Genomic DNA, 15,913 nt, shown 5'->3' on the forward strand with positions numbered 1-15,913 from the left:
TCAAAGACAAAAAAACAAAACAGGTGTGCCGCCTCAGGAGCTTGGCATCATTACAGGATGTGTGTCACTATTACAAATCCAGAGGGTGTTACTGTAAGTTGCTGTATAAAACCTGGTAAGTTAAGGCATGAGTTTTTTTCACAACACATTTTAAAGAGGAGAAATTGTTTGCCAAACGGGATATAGTGTTGCTGCTATAATGGCACTTAATAAAATGAAGTATTATCTTAATGTGTTGCCTTTCTGATATGGGGAACAGGATATAGGATCATACACAAATTCTTACATTGACACAGCAGGCAATTAACTAAAAATCATCGTCATAGTTTTTGTCAACTTTTTTTTTTTTCTCATGTCAATATCTAGACCAGTGTTTCTCAAATGGGGGTCCATGTACCCCTAGGGGTACACCATGGCACTACAGGGGAATACTTGAGACAGTGAGAGTGGGGAATTAACAAATTAAAGCATTATTTTAATTGTTTTAGTTAAAAATGATAATCATATAAATGATGATGAAAATTATCTTGACTAGAACATGAACTGAAAATACAAAAGTCCGACTTGGTTCCACACCATGGTGGGAGATGACCGGAAATTATGAAAACTCTGGAAATAAATCTATTCAGGAGCCACTAAAAAAAAAATTTCATTCCACTTATTTACAAAATTCTTTATAATGTGTCTTATCACTGATTCCATCATTATGCTATAGTTGTTTTATGAAAAATGTTGTAGTCGGGCATAAGGGAGTACTTGGATTCAGAAATAAGAGAAAGGGGGTTTGAGAACCACGGATATCAAAATATACCTATATTTTTGTCGACTTAAAAATACTAAACAAAATGTAATCACATGGGACGAAATCAAATCAGAACTCATGTGATCACGTGGTTTTATGCATTTATCACATCAAATCTGTCCATTTGTATTTATCAGTATCAGGTTGATCAATTGGTAATTTATTCTTTTGTTTTGCACTCTCACCTTAAAACAGTTTTCCCCACCCCTCCCATTGTCCTACCCTGAATCCATCTTCCCTATTCCCTTCCCCGTCACCTCGGCGTAACACTGCCCTTTCATCACAATAATAAAACATGCATTGCTGTCATGAAAATATTGCACTACATATAATGTTGACCTTCAACAGCATGTGCAGACAAAGAAAAATGTTTTAAAAATTGCAATTGATTCTTTAAAAATTACTTAAACTCTTATCCTGTATATTTTTTTATAGTTGAATCTGAAGATAAAGGAAATAAGTAGTTGTAAGAAAAAATCCTATTCTTTCACAATGTTTTTGTTATTTATAAAGTGGTCATATAACAGAATACAAGGGAGCTTGAGAACTTTGTTTTATGGATATGAAATTTGGCAATTATTATGATGAGATTTATTGTAAAAGATAAATATTTATTCTTGGTTTAAAAAAAAAATGCTAATAATGCCTTTTGAACTTATAACAATAGGGTTTCGGTTCGGTTGTCAAGTTTTCTATTATATATATATATATATATATATATATATATATATATATATATATATATATATATATATATATATATATATATATATATATATAATTATAATTTAAATATAATTATTTAAATTATTGTGTAATACATTTACCAGCCTATAACTTTCAGTCCGGTTTCATAGTATAAACGTGTGATATATGCTTATAAAATCCTAACAAAAAGCTTCTTATAAAGACAGCACCCGGAATCCTTGGTGAAGGCTATCCAGAATTAGCTGTCTTGTGACGGCAGTAGAAGCTGCTGTGGGCTCGTCCTGTCGCCTGGAAGCAGACCACTCCCTTTCTATCCTAATAAATATGGCAGGAGGCCGGCTAGGACCGCTTTTAGGCTTCAGTGCTCCGACATCAACAGGTGTAGAACATCAGAGGATTCCTTCATCAGCCGCAGGAGCAACTACAATCATCATCATCATCATCATCATCCAATGGAGACCAGCTCACTGCAGCAGGTAGAGAGTTGCAACATCTTCTCCTAAAACGGCTTTTTGCAATATTTAGCAAAAAAAACAAAAACAAAACACGTTTAAAAAACATATGTGATTTTTTATTTTATTTTATTTTTAAACGTTACTTACGACCAGATTTACAACAATATTTGTGAAATATGTGATTTTTTTTCTCGTGTTAATAATAATGTCAGTGTTAAAACTAAATGTTGAATCTAAATCCAAATGTTAAATCTAAATTATAAATTTAAACCTAAATTATAAATTCAAATCTAAAAGTCAAATCTAAGAATCAAATCTAAATGTTACATTTAAATGTTGAATATAATTCTAAATGTTACATCCAAATGTTACATCCAAATGCTACATCTAAATGTTATATCTAAATGTTACATCCAAATGTCAATGTTAAATCTAAATGTTGAAACTAAATCCAAACGTTAAATAATAAATGGTAAATGTCAAATCTACATCATTTAGCAAAAAAGAAACACATTTAAAAAACCGTATGTGAATTTTTTATTTATTTTTTTGACCAGATTTACAACAATCTTTGTGAAACGTGAATTTTTTTTTCTCATAAAAAATAATGTCAATGTTAAATCTAAATGTTGAATCTAAATCCAAATTTTAAATATTAAGTGTTAAATCTAAATTATAAATTAAAATCTAAATGTTAAATGTCAAATCTAAATGTTAAATGTAAATCTAAATGTTAAATCTAAATGTTGAATCTAAATGTTAAATCTAAATGTTGAATCTAAATCCTAATGTTAAATGTTAAATCTAAATGTCACAGGTGAAACAAAATATTTAGCTGATATGCAAATTCACCGTAAGTATCATTCATCAAATACAATTCACCAAAATAAAATCTCATTGACGCGAACGATCTAATAATGACATTATAATTTTAAGTGAAAAAAACAACACAAACTTAACAAATATTGCTGTAAATCTGGTCAAAATTAGCAATAAAAAATTAACATACATTTTTAAAATGTGGTTTGTTGCTAAATGTTGCAAAAAGTTGCTGTTTATTTTAGCATGTGCAACTTTACTTTTTTTTTTTGTTGTTGCATGTGCAACTTTACAATCGGTGCCCCATATTCTTCTTTTGATTTGTTATTGTCTGATAGCTTTTTGTAAAAAAAAAAAAAAAAAAGCTGATAAATAATGTGATAAAATTATGGAAATACACGTTGGCCAATAACTAAACCACTGCATTGCAAGCAACATTTCAGTTCAGATTCCAACATCTACAAAGCTAAATACTGTTTCAGTGTGGGGATAAAGCGCTATATAAAATCAAGTCCATTTACCAGTCCATTTAAGTATTAAATCATGTGAGCCGTACCCAGTAGCTAAATTCACTAGCTATGATTTATTCACATTGAAGATGAGGTTGTGTTGCTCTAACCACAGTTGGATAAGTTATAGTGAAAGTTATCCTTGTGCTTCTTGGCCAGGTGACTTGTATTTATCCTCTAAAGTGTTCCTTTTAAAAGCATGCAGCATTAGGTTTTTCATTTATTTTCTCACACAGTTGTAAATAATAGTAATCCAAGAAAGCCTGTTTGTGAGCACTGTTGACTCGGTACATCAATCAAATATTTAAAGGCAGATTGTTTACAATGAACAAAATAATTGTTCATAATAAACTTTATTGAATGTAATCCCAGTGGCAGTATGCTGGTAGAAGTTGCTGAAACTGCCCTGAGGGGTGACTGTGTCGGTTTGTTTGTCTACATCTGTGTGAGCTTAAGATATGGATGCACGATATGGAAACATATCATTATCTGTACAGGAATAAGTATATAAATAATCAAAATAATAGTTATTTTCTTTTACTGGGTCAGCCACTTTAATAATTCACTTGTGGATAAACTTCTGTAATATGATGATATAAGCACGACAAAAACTGTGAATAGCACAGGCAGAAACATGAAGACTTGAAGTTTGTTTTTCTGTCTAAAAAAGAAGAAAAAGTTCAAACCAATTATGTTCATAACACAATGTCAGTAGTTGAGAGCTACGTGAGCTGTTAAATAACGTGAAAAGCAAACAATCTTGACCCTTCAGGGTAAAGTTAAATTAATACTTTTGATGTCATAACGTCAAACCAGTTTCCTCCCAGATCAGGATTCAAATGGTTGTAGTGTAATTCATTGCCATATAGCAGCATGTTGGCCTATGTGCGAAAAACCCTCACTCTTCTGAATGGCTTTTCCTGAGCTTTTTAATCTTCCTGTTCTATAGGTGGATTTGCATCAACCTTGTGAAGATGTAATGTAAGTAAAACCTCAATATACCGATATATCAATATACCAATATATTTACATGGTTTGAAAGTGTTTGCTTATGTCACAACGTGCAATGGTTAAGGTTAGAGGTCGACCGATATGGGATTTTCAAACGCCGATACAGATACCGATGTTTTTAAAAACAATTCGCCCGACATCTAAAGACGATTTTGGAAGCCAATATTGGAGACGATTTACTTTTTTTTTTTAAAAACACATTGATTATGAAAGACAGTTGAAACACTCCTATGATATAAATGCGGGGTCCTTTCGTCAGTCAAGTGGTGGCTGCAGCTGCCCACACGGGTGTCTGATCAAATATCCTTATCCTATTCTGTCCTATTAAGGATATAATAGGATCTGGCACTATTATATTATATCCTTATCCTATGATATCAGCTTTTTGTTTGTAAGCCTATTGGCTTCTACCCCTTCAATGCACATGCTATTATTATTGTTATTGTTATATTTTTGGCCATATGTGCCTGTTTTTTGTCCCCCTCTTGTGGCTCTTTGTTTTTCTTTTAGGCTTGGTCCTGGTGGGGCGTGGACTCCGAGCAGGCACACCTGGTTCCAATTACTCATCACTGCAATACAAAAGCCTCAGACTCACCTCCACTCATCGTTGGATTGTTCCGTCTATGCTGCGGTACTTCTGCTCTCGAGATATCCTGAAGTCTATGCCTTTTGCCAAGTTTTATTTTTGATTCTGGACTTTTATTCCTCTAGTACCCGAGCCTGCTCTGGAGCCACTCCCAGGATCAAGCCAAGCCAAGAGGACACTTTTTGTTAAATAAATTCACGTCGACCCACACTTTGGGTGTTGTGTTTGTTTATGGGTCCAACTTAACAACCCTAACAATTATTACTGTTTTCTTTTTGTTTTATATTCATACATCCGAATGGATGTTTTTTATGTTCTTTATTTTTTTTCTTCAATGGCTACTCTAAAGTGCTAAATAAATGTAATATATTGGCTGGCCAATATATCGGTCGACATCTAGTTAGGGAAGCAGGCTTATAATTGGAGGGTCACTGCCGTCATTGTGGGAGCAAATCCCTTAACGCTAACTACTGGAGTTGTACCATACGTCGTTTTGGATAAAAGCGTCTGCTAAATGAAGATGTTAGGGATGTCCTGATACGACTTTTTCATTTCCGATATGATACCAATATTGCAGCCTTACGTATCGGCCGATACCGATATTGATCCGATATCAGCATGAATCATATATACTTTTTTTTTGTTTTTTTTTTAAATTTTCTTTATTCTCTCTTTTTTTTAATTAAAAAAATAATAATTACTTATTTTGTAGTGTGGAATGTTAGAAAAGGCTTGATCCAGTGATGTTACTCAAACAGAAAACAATAGTCGGCAACAGTAGGTATGAGACAAACTGACCCATTTATTATTAACCAATTGGTTACATACATTTTAACCTTCAAAATAATATCTACAGTATTCTACATTTGAATAAAATAACTAAAAATTAAAAATCGAAAAACCTAGAAATTAGAATCCGATATTTGTTTTTAAGGCTAATATTGGACCGATATTCGATATTGGATCGGGACACCCCTAGAAATTGTATTGTATTATTGTATCACACTGTACTTTCACAAGAGGGTGTTTATTTATTTGTCTCTTAGCAGGATTACGTCAAACGTACAAAACATATTTTGACAAAATTTTAACCAGTCTGGATCAGTTTAAAAAATAAATAAATTCTGATAGCTCATCATTGGCAGAATTTCCAAAGTTCCTATCGGTTAGTAATTAACTGATCTTTAGGAAATTTGACTTGGTCACATTGGATCCATATTACGCATTTTATCTAAAAATGTATTTATTTTCTCAAATGGGGGTGCCCATATACATCTGGACCAACAATAGTCATTAATGGAGATACAAATTTCTTCCCAGCCTTTAAAATATGAATGATCATGGTACCATGATCAGGATCAATGATCCAGATTAATGCCAATAATCTGGAGATTCTAAAGAGGAGATTTGGCACTTAGCGGATGTTTGTGTTCTGAGTTCTCTTGTATTATAATTAAACTACATATTTTAAACATTTTTCTTTTCTAATATCAGCTCAGACAACATCGATTTGGAGACGGTGCTGAAAGAGTGCTCAGGAGCCCTGGATCTTTTCCTGAACAACAGGTTTATGGATGCTTTGGCTCTTTTGAAACCCCGGTAAGTCTTTATGGATTGTTTGGTTAGGCGTATTACTCATGCCAGAAATATAGTTGACACTTGTTTGCATTTTTCTTAATCAAAGAGAGTTTTAATTTATTGTTCTTCAGGAGAAACCAAAGCATGTACCATGCAATGGGCTACAGCAGCATATTGGTGATGCAGGCAGGCATGACCTTTGAACCTAAGGACATGGATGCTGCTATGTCATCACTTGGGGAGTCCCTGCAGACCTGCCAGAAGTATTTATAGTGTTATATGACTATATCATTAGTATTTTTTGACTATACACCGTGATTTATTTAGATTTTTTTTATTCTTCTTAGGTTTCGTAAAAAAGTTGGAATCATTGAGAGCTTGTCAAACTTCTTTTATAGACAACAAGCTGAGCGTTTAACAGAAGGTGAATGTTTGTCCTATATTGTGCATGTTACTCAACCAACCCCACACTGCCAAATAAATAGTTTATTGTGTGCTTTATAATTACCCAACCTAAAGTTCTGATCTGGTGAGTAGATGTTGTTATATAATAAACATAATAAACAAAAATATTTTAAACCAACCGTCATTTTTGTGTCATCCAAAGTTTCTAACTCTTATCCAAAGAAGGTCAGCATCTCTTCCAATTGTTTCCATTTGTCCTACATCACCTGTTGTTTCCTTTGTATCAACAGAAGAGATGCATGCTGAGCTGTGCTATGCAGAGGTGTTGCTGCAGAAAGCAGCGCTCACATTTCTGGATGAAAGCATTATTGGCTTCATCAAAGGAGGAATGAGGATACGAAACAGTTACCAGATTTACAAGTAAGAATATCATTATGGGGCGTCGATTGTAAAGTTGTGCATGCTAAAATATACAGCAACGTTTTGCAATAACTTTTGACCAGATTTACAGCAATATTTGTGATTTTTTTTCTCCTAAAAAATATTGTCAATGCACTTTCCGTGCTATTACTACCATTAACAAGCGTGAAGTCTGCGGGAGTTAACCACAACATCAATGAGCTTTTATTTTGGTACTTCCGGGAAATTTGCACGTTAGCTAAATATTTAGTTTAACCTGTGACATTTAGATTTAGATTGAACATTTAGGATTTTAGATTGAACATTTAAAATTTTAGATTTAAGATTTACATATAACATTAAGCATTTAGAAATAACATTTACTGTAGATTGAACATGTAAGATTTTAGATTTAACATTTAGATTTAGATTCAATATTTAACATTTAGTTTTAACATTGAAATCATATTTTTACAAGAAAAAAATATCACAAATGTCACAAATTTTGCTGTAAATCTGGTCAAATGTAATGTAAACGGGAAAAAAAACACATACGTTTTTTAATTGTGGTTTGTTGCTAAATGTTGCAAAAAGTTGGTGTTTATTTTAGCAGGCGCAACTTTACAACCAGTGCCCCATATATCATAGGAGGTTGACCAAAGAAAAGAATGAATTTTTGATTGGAATATACTTGAAATAAATGCTGTTTTTTTTTTTTGTTTTTTTTCATCAGGGACTGCCAAGCAATGATAAACGCCATGGAAGACAAGGAAAAACTGACAAGCACCCTGACTCATTTCAGGGGCGGTGTCAGTATGGGCATCGGTTCTTTTAATCTGGTAAGTAAAAACTGTTTTAATTAAAAAACAGGCGTGACAAAGACTGTCAACACCTTTCAAATTCTCATGGAATCAGAGCTGCTAGAATTAGTGTCAAATTAGTCTCATCTCTAAGCGACTTAATGAAAGGACACAAGTATCCATTGACGTCACACTCCTTGTGAGAAGACATTCATTTGTGAAAGCTGTATTGCAAATGGAATACAAAACAAGTATAGACATACCCTGCCCCACCTTATGCATACAGTCATTATAGTAGGCAGTACACTTGTGTTCAGTGTTAGCCGTCCAATGTCGTTAACCTTAACAGTCAGGGTGACGGTGTGCATGGCTTAGATTATGCAACTATGGTGCTGCTGCATACCAGGGTTTACAGATCAATTTATATTGATCCAAATATTTGAAGAGCTCATGCACAACATCAGTAGTCTAGCAGCAACTTGGTTCCAGACCAATACGATTGTGTCCAAGTTTCTGAAACCAGGATATGCAGAGGAATTGTGGAATGACATTGAATCGCTTTGGGCTACTGTTTACAGGTGTAGAGCAATTATTCAAAAACAGATGTGGAGCAGCTTCCAGAGATGGTGATTATGCACATTATGAAAGCGACATTCTCAGTAAACTCGTTACAAGAAGAAGAAAAAATGTTGACATATTTTTGAACAACAATATATTCCTTTATCTTCACATTCTGTAAAGTGATACCACATTTATATTTATCCATGTTTTCTTCATGTTTTGATTCAAAATGGAATGCAAAATTGTTCTCACTAAATTTGTGATTATTTTAATCTTTACTCACGGTTTTAAAGACAGTATTTATTGCTTTGAACACAACTGTATGTCTGAAGTCTGTCCTTTTTTTGAGATTCAACTATTAGGAGAAATACTAATAACTTAAACCCCAGTTGACCAACCACATTGGCAGACTGCAGCAAAAGAGGGAACTACTCACAATGGACTATAAACATAATTTTCTGACATTTCTCATTAAAAAAAACAAAAAAAAAACTAATGCATTGTTGTCTAATTAATTTGTTTAATCACTGACAAGACAGGACCCACAAGGTTTGAAACAAAACGGTACAATAATCATAAACCTGTATTAGCAAATATTATGATTTTCTAATCATAATCTGACTTATACAGTCAACAGTACAGTATTTGACTGATTTATACAGTCAAATACGGTACCTCTTTGTGTCGATTATACTTATTTTTAGTCCCAGTACATTTAAAATGTGAACACGTAGTAAAGCCTTTCGAATCCAAGGTTTGCAAATTGTGCTCCCATCGGTTTCTTCCTTGTTAGATGCTCTCTCTGCTTCCATCCAGAGTCCTCAGACTGATGGAGTTTCTGGGATTCTCTGGAGACAGGGCAAGTGTTAATTCTTTGTTTACCAGTTTTGGTTCAGGCGAGCTCTTAAGAAGTGACAGGTTTTAATCTTTATCATTTATAGGAAATGGGTTTGTCAGAGTTAAGATCGGGAGCGGCGAGCAACAGCCTGCGCTCCATCCTTAGCACTCTGACTCTACTGATGTTCCATCTTTACATCTCAGTGATACTCGGTGAGTAAATGGCAGCTTTGTCCAGATTTTGGATTCTCATTCAGATTAAAAATATTATGTTCATGTTTTAAGGTTTTCATCCCGTTGCCATTTTTCTTTAGGCATTGGTGATGGAGATCTTAAGGAGGCTGAAGCTCTTCTTGCACCTTACAAAAACAAGTTCCCTAATGTAAGAGGTTTTTTTTTTTTTTTTTTTTTAATTTACTGACCATAAAGTATTTTTTTCCCCAATTTTAATCACTTTGGTTTCCTTCCTCACAGGGAGCCCTCATTCTCTTTTACACTGCAAGGATTGCTGTGCTCAAAGGAAACTTTACATTTGTAAGTGCTGGCAGTAGCTTAACTGAACAAGCCAAGTGTGATTATGGTTAAAATAAATAAATAAATAAATAACTCACTGAGCTTGATATCATCTGCAGGCCCAGGAGAAATACTTGGCATGTATTGCATCTCAAGAAGAGTGGCGTCAGATTCACCACCTGTGTTACTGGGAGCTAATGTGGGCGTATTCCTTTGAACAAAACTGGCGGGAGGCTTATCATTACGCAAACCTGCTCAGCAAAGAGAGCAAGTGGTCCCAGGTATCTGTCCACGTTCACCCCATGTCAACCTTTGGATTTCCAGAACGTTCTCCTATACTAAACATGGAATATTTTCCTATTTTTTTCGTAGGCAGTTTATGTGTTTCAGAAAGCTGCTATCCTGAGCATGCTCCCTGAGGAAGAAGTGACTGAACTTGGTGAAAATGTGGTGCAATTATTCAGGTATAGCAATACTTTATCAAGTGCAAGCTGATGGGCGATAAACCTGTTGGAAGTAAATGCATTACATGTGCCATGTAGGCAGGTGGAAGGCCTCAGGCTGAAAATTGCCGGAAAATCAATTCCTACCGAGAAGTTTGCAGCAAAGAAAGCCCAGAGATACGTCTCCTCTGTCCCCGGGAAACTAGTTGTTCCTGCACTGGTAAAAACATATTAATCACTTTTTTTTCATTGATTAACCAGCATTTATTTCCAATTGTGAGCAGATATCTATTCCCACAGGAAATGATGTATGTTTGGAATGGGTTCACCGTTGTGGGCAAAAGACCCGAGCTGACTGAAAACATCTTGTCTACCTTGGAGAAGACAGAGGATCAACTCCGGAATGAAACACGTGAGACAGACAGCAGGACTTATACACATGTTCTGGTTTTGCAATGGGTAATGTTAACTTGAGCATGTGCAATGCGCAGATCCTTCTGAGTATCACCAGGACGATGAGTGTTTGGTGCAGCTGCTGAAGGGTCTGTGTCTGAGGGAGCTGGGACGTCTGGTTCAGGCTGAGATCTGCTTTAATCGTGTCATTTCCAGGTGGAGTCACCTCACTGCTCCTCATCACACACTAGAATTAACAGCTTGTTTTTTTGCTATGCAGGTCATTATCTCTATACGCAGATAGAGATAAACAAGCAAACTCCACACAGAAAGGACACAAGTGTCCACTCCAGGGCTTGAACCCAGAACCTTTCATTAATATTTGCAAACATAAAAATGAAGACTTGTTTAATGTAAACCTTAATTTATTTTATCCTTATTTAATATTCTTGTGTTAATATAATCATTGTCTTGGTCTCTGTTTACTTTTTACATTTTAATAATGTATGTAGGTATATTTTTTAAGTGTTTCTTTTAACATTAATTTCTACTTGGAGCCACTATAACAAAAAAGTAATTTCCCCCTGGGATCATTAAAGTAATTCTGATTCTGTTTAAGCAAGCTTTTTGTTTTGTGCAATATAAGCAAATAATTAATCTGTATAAAATCCTCTTTTAATATGCTTAAAATTAGGATCGGTTAACCAAAAACTACCCCACTAATATAATCATTTTTACAACAAATGTTTGTCTTTGTAAGAAAAAATCCCCTATGTGTTAAAGTTTTGGACATCATTATACTGAATTCACCTGTATATTAAATAATAGTGATTACATTTACTATAAATAGACCGTAAACCTATCGAAACATTACCTGCTATGTTCATCTTTCGTAAGATGTTTCAAAATGCCATGTTTTATGATTTATCCTTTTCTGCAGTGCACATCTGAAAGTAAATGTGGCTACCTTCACTGTTTGCTGAATAAGAATGAATCGATCCGTTGCTGTGGTTTGTTGTTTTCCAGTGAGAATAATATCAGGCACGACACCTACCTGGTGCCATTCACCATGTATGAGCTGGGACTTCTGCACAAACAGAAGGGTGACATCACCAAGGCTATCTCTGTGATCGAAGATGCCAAGTCAGTGTTTTTAGTGTCTTTGAATCAAATAAAGACACCCTATGGAATGTCGGATAGTTGCCGTTGCCGCTACTGTGCGGTGTTAACAGAATTGTTTTTTTGTTTGTAGGATGAACTACAAAGACTACAGCATGGAGTCGAGGCTGCACTTCCGTATCCACGCTGCGCTGAACACCATGGGCTCCTTTGCAGCCAAACTTCCTCCTTCCCGTACTCCTGCATAAAAGGAAAAGGAAATGTTGGGGTGAAACTGAACCCAGTCTGTATTAACCAACAGTGAGCGGTCTTAATTTCGGGGACTAATTCTTTTTACAGCTGACAGTAAATTAAGTTGATTATTAACTGTTTTTAGAACAGTTATTTAGTTTTTGTTTGGATATAAGATGAAATGTAATGAAAATTAATATATTACACTAAAATCATGTTGATCATGAATAGTTTTCAAACACTACTGTTGCCTATTCGTGCTAGACTGTTCAGTTGAAGAACTCCTTCATATTGCTCAATAGAGGGTTTTCACCGAGGTCACTTTCTGGGCAGTAACCCGGATGCGTGGCCATGTTGGAGGTAAGCGGATGTTGACACTACATGTTAGAGGCCCACAGAGGTGTACTCTGCAATGGAAAAATCACAGAAAAGCTCCTCAAAATGCGTTATAGATGCAAAGGCATACAGGGAAGGACCTGGTCTGCAGGAAAGGGCACCATATTTGGAAAAAATATGGTTTATTAGTGGTCCCGATCCATACGAGTCGGCTCCCTTGTCTTGGATCAATGACGACACGGAGAGTCTTTCATCTATTACGTATCGTGATATTGTCAACTACCTGGTTTTCACCAAGCCCAAACACAGCGAAAGACCTTATAGGAGTTTGGAGGTCGGCTGCGGCTGCAGAGGCTCGCGGATATACTGTATATAGGCAGATAACAGTCAGTTCTAATAATTTCACAGTGAACCTGCAGCGTAGTTCCTCTAAAATAGAATACGACCGCCAGGCAATCCTAGATTCAGGCAAATCAAACAGTTATAGTCCGTTATAGTCTGGACCTCGAGCCTCGGATTGCTACGCCGGCTACATCCAGCGGCCTAGGAAGCAGCGGAGCCTCGTACCAGTGGAAGAGGCGTAAGCGGTGTGATCAGAAGCAGGAGCGGGGCTAGCAACCATGCTAACAGCTAATCCTCAGAGAATGCTGCTTCCTTCCATCCTGGGTTCTAATGTCCGTTCTCTGGAGAACAAACTGGACTACCTGAAGCTGGATTTAAATGCAAGACAGGAGATGAGGGCGGTGGTGTTTGCATAAACACCAATAACAACTGGTGCAACCACGATGAGCTAGTCTCATGTCACTGATCTCCTGATGTAGAACTACTGACTATAAAACACAGACATTGTTCTTCCCTGATCTGTTATAACTTTTGGCAGTCTATAAAACTCCACGTTTATCACGGTCTGACCGATTAGTACAGCCAAATACACGGCAGTAGCTCACCAATTCTGGATTTGCTCATTTGTGTTCCATTTGTAAACTGGCTGCTTACCTCCAAAATGGCGACTTCCGGGTTGATGATGCGCCGTGAAAACCCTCTACGGCTTTTTTTTCCCTTCAGTGCTTTGATTCTCCAATGCCTTATTTAAACTGTCATCAAATACACCGTTTTAATTGTTTGCTATTGCGTGTGTAGAAGAAGGAATTGCAGATGTTAATGAAGACAAAGAACAGATGTGAAGGTACTCGACAGAGAAAACAAACTGACTCGTGATGGATGCTCTTTTTTGTTTACAAAGCATAAAGGATTTTAACACTACATAAATCGATGGTTTATATAAACTGTTCATAGGTGTGATGTCAAACTCACACACATCAGGTATTATTTTTCAACTCAAGGCGGAGTTTAGGATTTATTTCTGTACAACACTGCCTCCTACTGGCAAAACGTTGCACAAATCATTGTTGTTATTTTTGCTCAGCTCTTGAGACAGTTAGACATCCCAAATCAGATTTTAATGTATCTAAATGCATTAAAACGATCACATTTTTACAATCAGTTTGCAGTGATTTACATTGGTGCTTCTTATTGATTCCATGATTGGCTGAATGATATTGTTCGATAAAGACTTTTGCTTGTATTAAAGTTTTTCTTGTAACTTTTTACATTTATAGTCTTTAGTGAAGCGTATTTCCCATAGGAACACATTAAAAACAGACGTAAGGGATCCACGAAAGCCAAATCAATACTAAATCTAGAGAGGATTTGCTATTCTGTTACAAAAGGTGCCAAAAAAAACAAAACAACAAAAAAAAAAAACCACACAAAATTACACAAAAGCAGAAAATGAAGTGATCAGGAGATACAAAGAACTGAGTAAAGCAAATGCAATAAATCCCCAAGCAAACGCTAAAATGTAAGAAATAAAAAATAGGTACCACGAAATAGTGTCCAATTCGACAATCATATAACAACAAAGTACACAATGACAACTTAGAATATAGAAGCATTATTGTCATTGTACTATTAATGCAATACAATGAAATATTGTTGGCAGCAGACAGTTAATCAAACCGCAGAAAGATTAACATACTCTATAAAAATCATGTAATCATACATAGATTGATAAATAAATAAAAATATCTCAGTTATTAAAAGAAAGGCTAAAAAGGCACAGTCATGTTAAAACCCAAGTAAAAATTATTTTACAAAAAGAATAATTAAAATTCTTTAAGGAAAAAAGAACAAATGTTTTACTCAATTTGGCAACCCTTTATTAATTATTATAATAAGTAAATTTGGACGGACCTCCTACTACATAGTTTGACCTAGTTATTTATTTTGTACTTAAGGCTTCAAGTGACTTCAACGTGTGAGTGATTTGTATAAAACTGTTGGAAACAGGTAATACAAAATAATTGAAAAAAAAAAAAACCCCAAGTCACAACATTGCAAAAGAAAGAGCACTGCTGTGTACCAACTACAGAAAACAAAATGACTCAAAAAGGCATGAATTAAAATAAAAACAGAATAAAAAAATTAAAAACCTTATTACCCATTAAAGTGTCATTTTTTTCCAGTGAAAGTTTGATCACATACATGGCTTCAATTGTACATGCCGTCATATTTTGGCCAACCCCACAATATCTCTTCAATGATGGTGGGTGACACTGAAGCAAATTAAGCACATGGAGAAAACGGACCCCAGATCCCCCTGAGGAATGGATTGACTAACATTTTAAAAGCACTGTAATAATAATAATGCATTGGATTTCATATAGCACATTTTCATAGACACTCAAAGCGCTTTACATTTTACATGTGCATTATTCTTTTACTCCACACACCATGGTGGTAAGCTACTAATGTAGCCGCAGCTGCCCTGGGGCAGACTGACAGAAGCGAGGTTGCCATAGTGCGCCCACTCTATCACAGAGCCACGATCACCCAAAAACTCAGTTACTATCAGTTATTTTTGTAATATATTACAGTAATATATTCCGTTTTGATGGAGCTCCGTAGTGTAACTCTTTACAAATGTAAAAAGTAGTAATATATTACTAGTTACATATTTAATTTAAGTGCATATTTGCTTTGTTTTCTCACTGTTTGCAATTATTTGAGGGGGAAAAAAAGATGATCATTATAGTTAAATATAACTTTTGGTGAACAAAAACGAGCTTTCTGCTCCTGAAACAGCAGAAGTATTTGAAACAACACTTTGGCCGATGTTATTCAAACACCATCAGTGATATAATTAGTGTTTTGGACCAAAAGTAAGTCAAAGTAGTGTAACTCAGTTACATTTTAAAAAACAGTAATATTGTCATACAAATATATTACATTTTTATCCAAGTCCCCAGTAATATAAATACAAGTTTAGAGTAACTTACCCAACAATGATTACTATAGTAATATAGAAGCTATAGAAGCTTATTTAGTTTATATATAATACACTCTATA

At 35.1% G+C, this 15,913-nt stretch overlaps 1 protein-coding gene across 1 annotated transcript; it reads left to right on the plus strand.

Moving 5' to 3' along the window:
* Positions 1 to 1,814: 1,814 nt before the first annotated feature.
* On the plus strand, positions 1,815 to 14,308 carry LOC114465954 (tetratricopeptide repeat protein 39B-like). Its single transcript, XM_028451357.1, has 18 exons — positions 1,815 to 1,986; positions 4,243 to 4,274; positions 6,385 to 6,489; positions 6,600 to 6,731; positions 6,816 to 6,892; positions 7,164 to 7,293; positions 8,006 to 8,111; positions 9,427 to 9,492; positions 9,575 to 9,683; positions 9,785 to 9,852; positions 9,945 to 10,004; positions 10,103 to 10,264; positions 10,356 to 10,447; positions 10,526 to 10,646; positions 10,727 to 10,838; positions 10,918 to 11,035; positions 11,846 to 11,962; positions 12,072 to 14,308. The coding sequence occupies exons 1-18, from the start codon at positions 1,963 to 1,965 to the stop codon at positions 12,184 to 12,186; spliced, it is 1,746 nt and encodes a 581-aa protein (XP_028307158.1). The 5' UTR covers positions 1,815 to 1,962; the 3' UTR covers positions 12,187 to 14,308.
* Positions 14,309 to 15,913: the final 1,605 nt, after the last annotated feature.

The sequence above is a fragment of the Gouania willdenowi genome, chromosome 1, assembly GCF_900634775.1.
Source record: "Gouania willdenowi chromosome 1, fGouWil2.1, whole genome shotgun sequence".
Lineage (NCBI taxonomy): Eukaryota > Metazoa > Chordata > Actinopteri > Blenniiformes > Gobiesocidae > Gouania > Gouania willdenowi.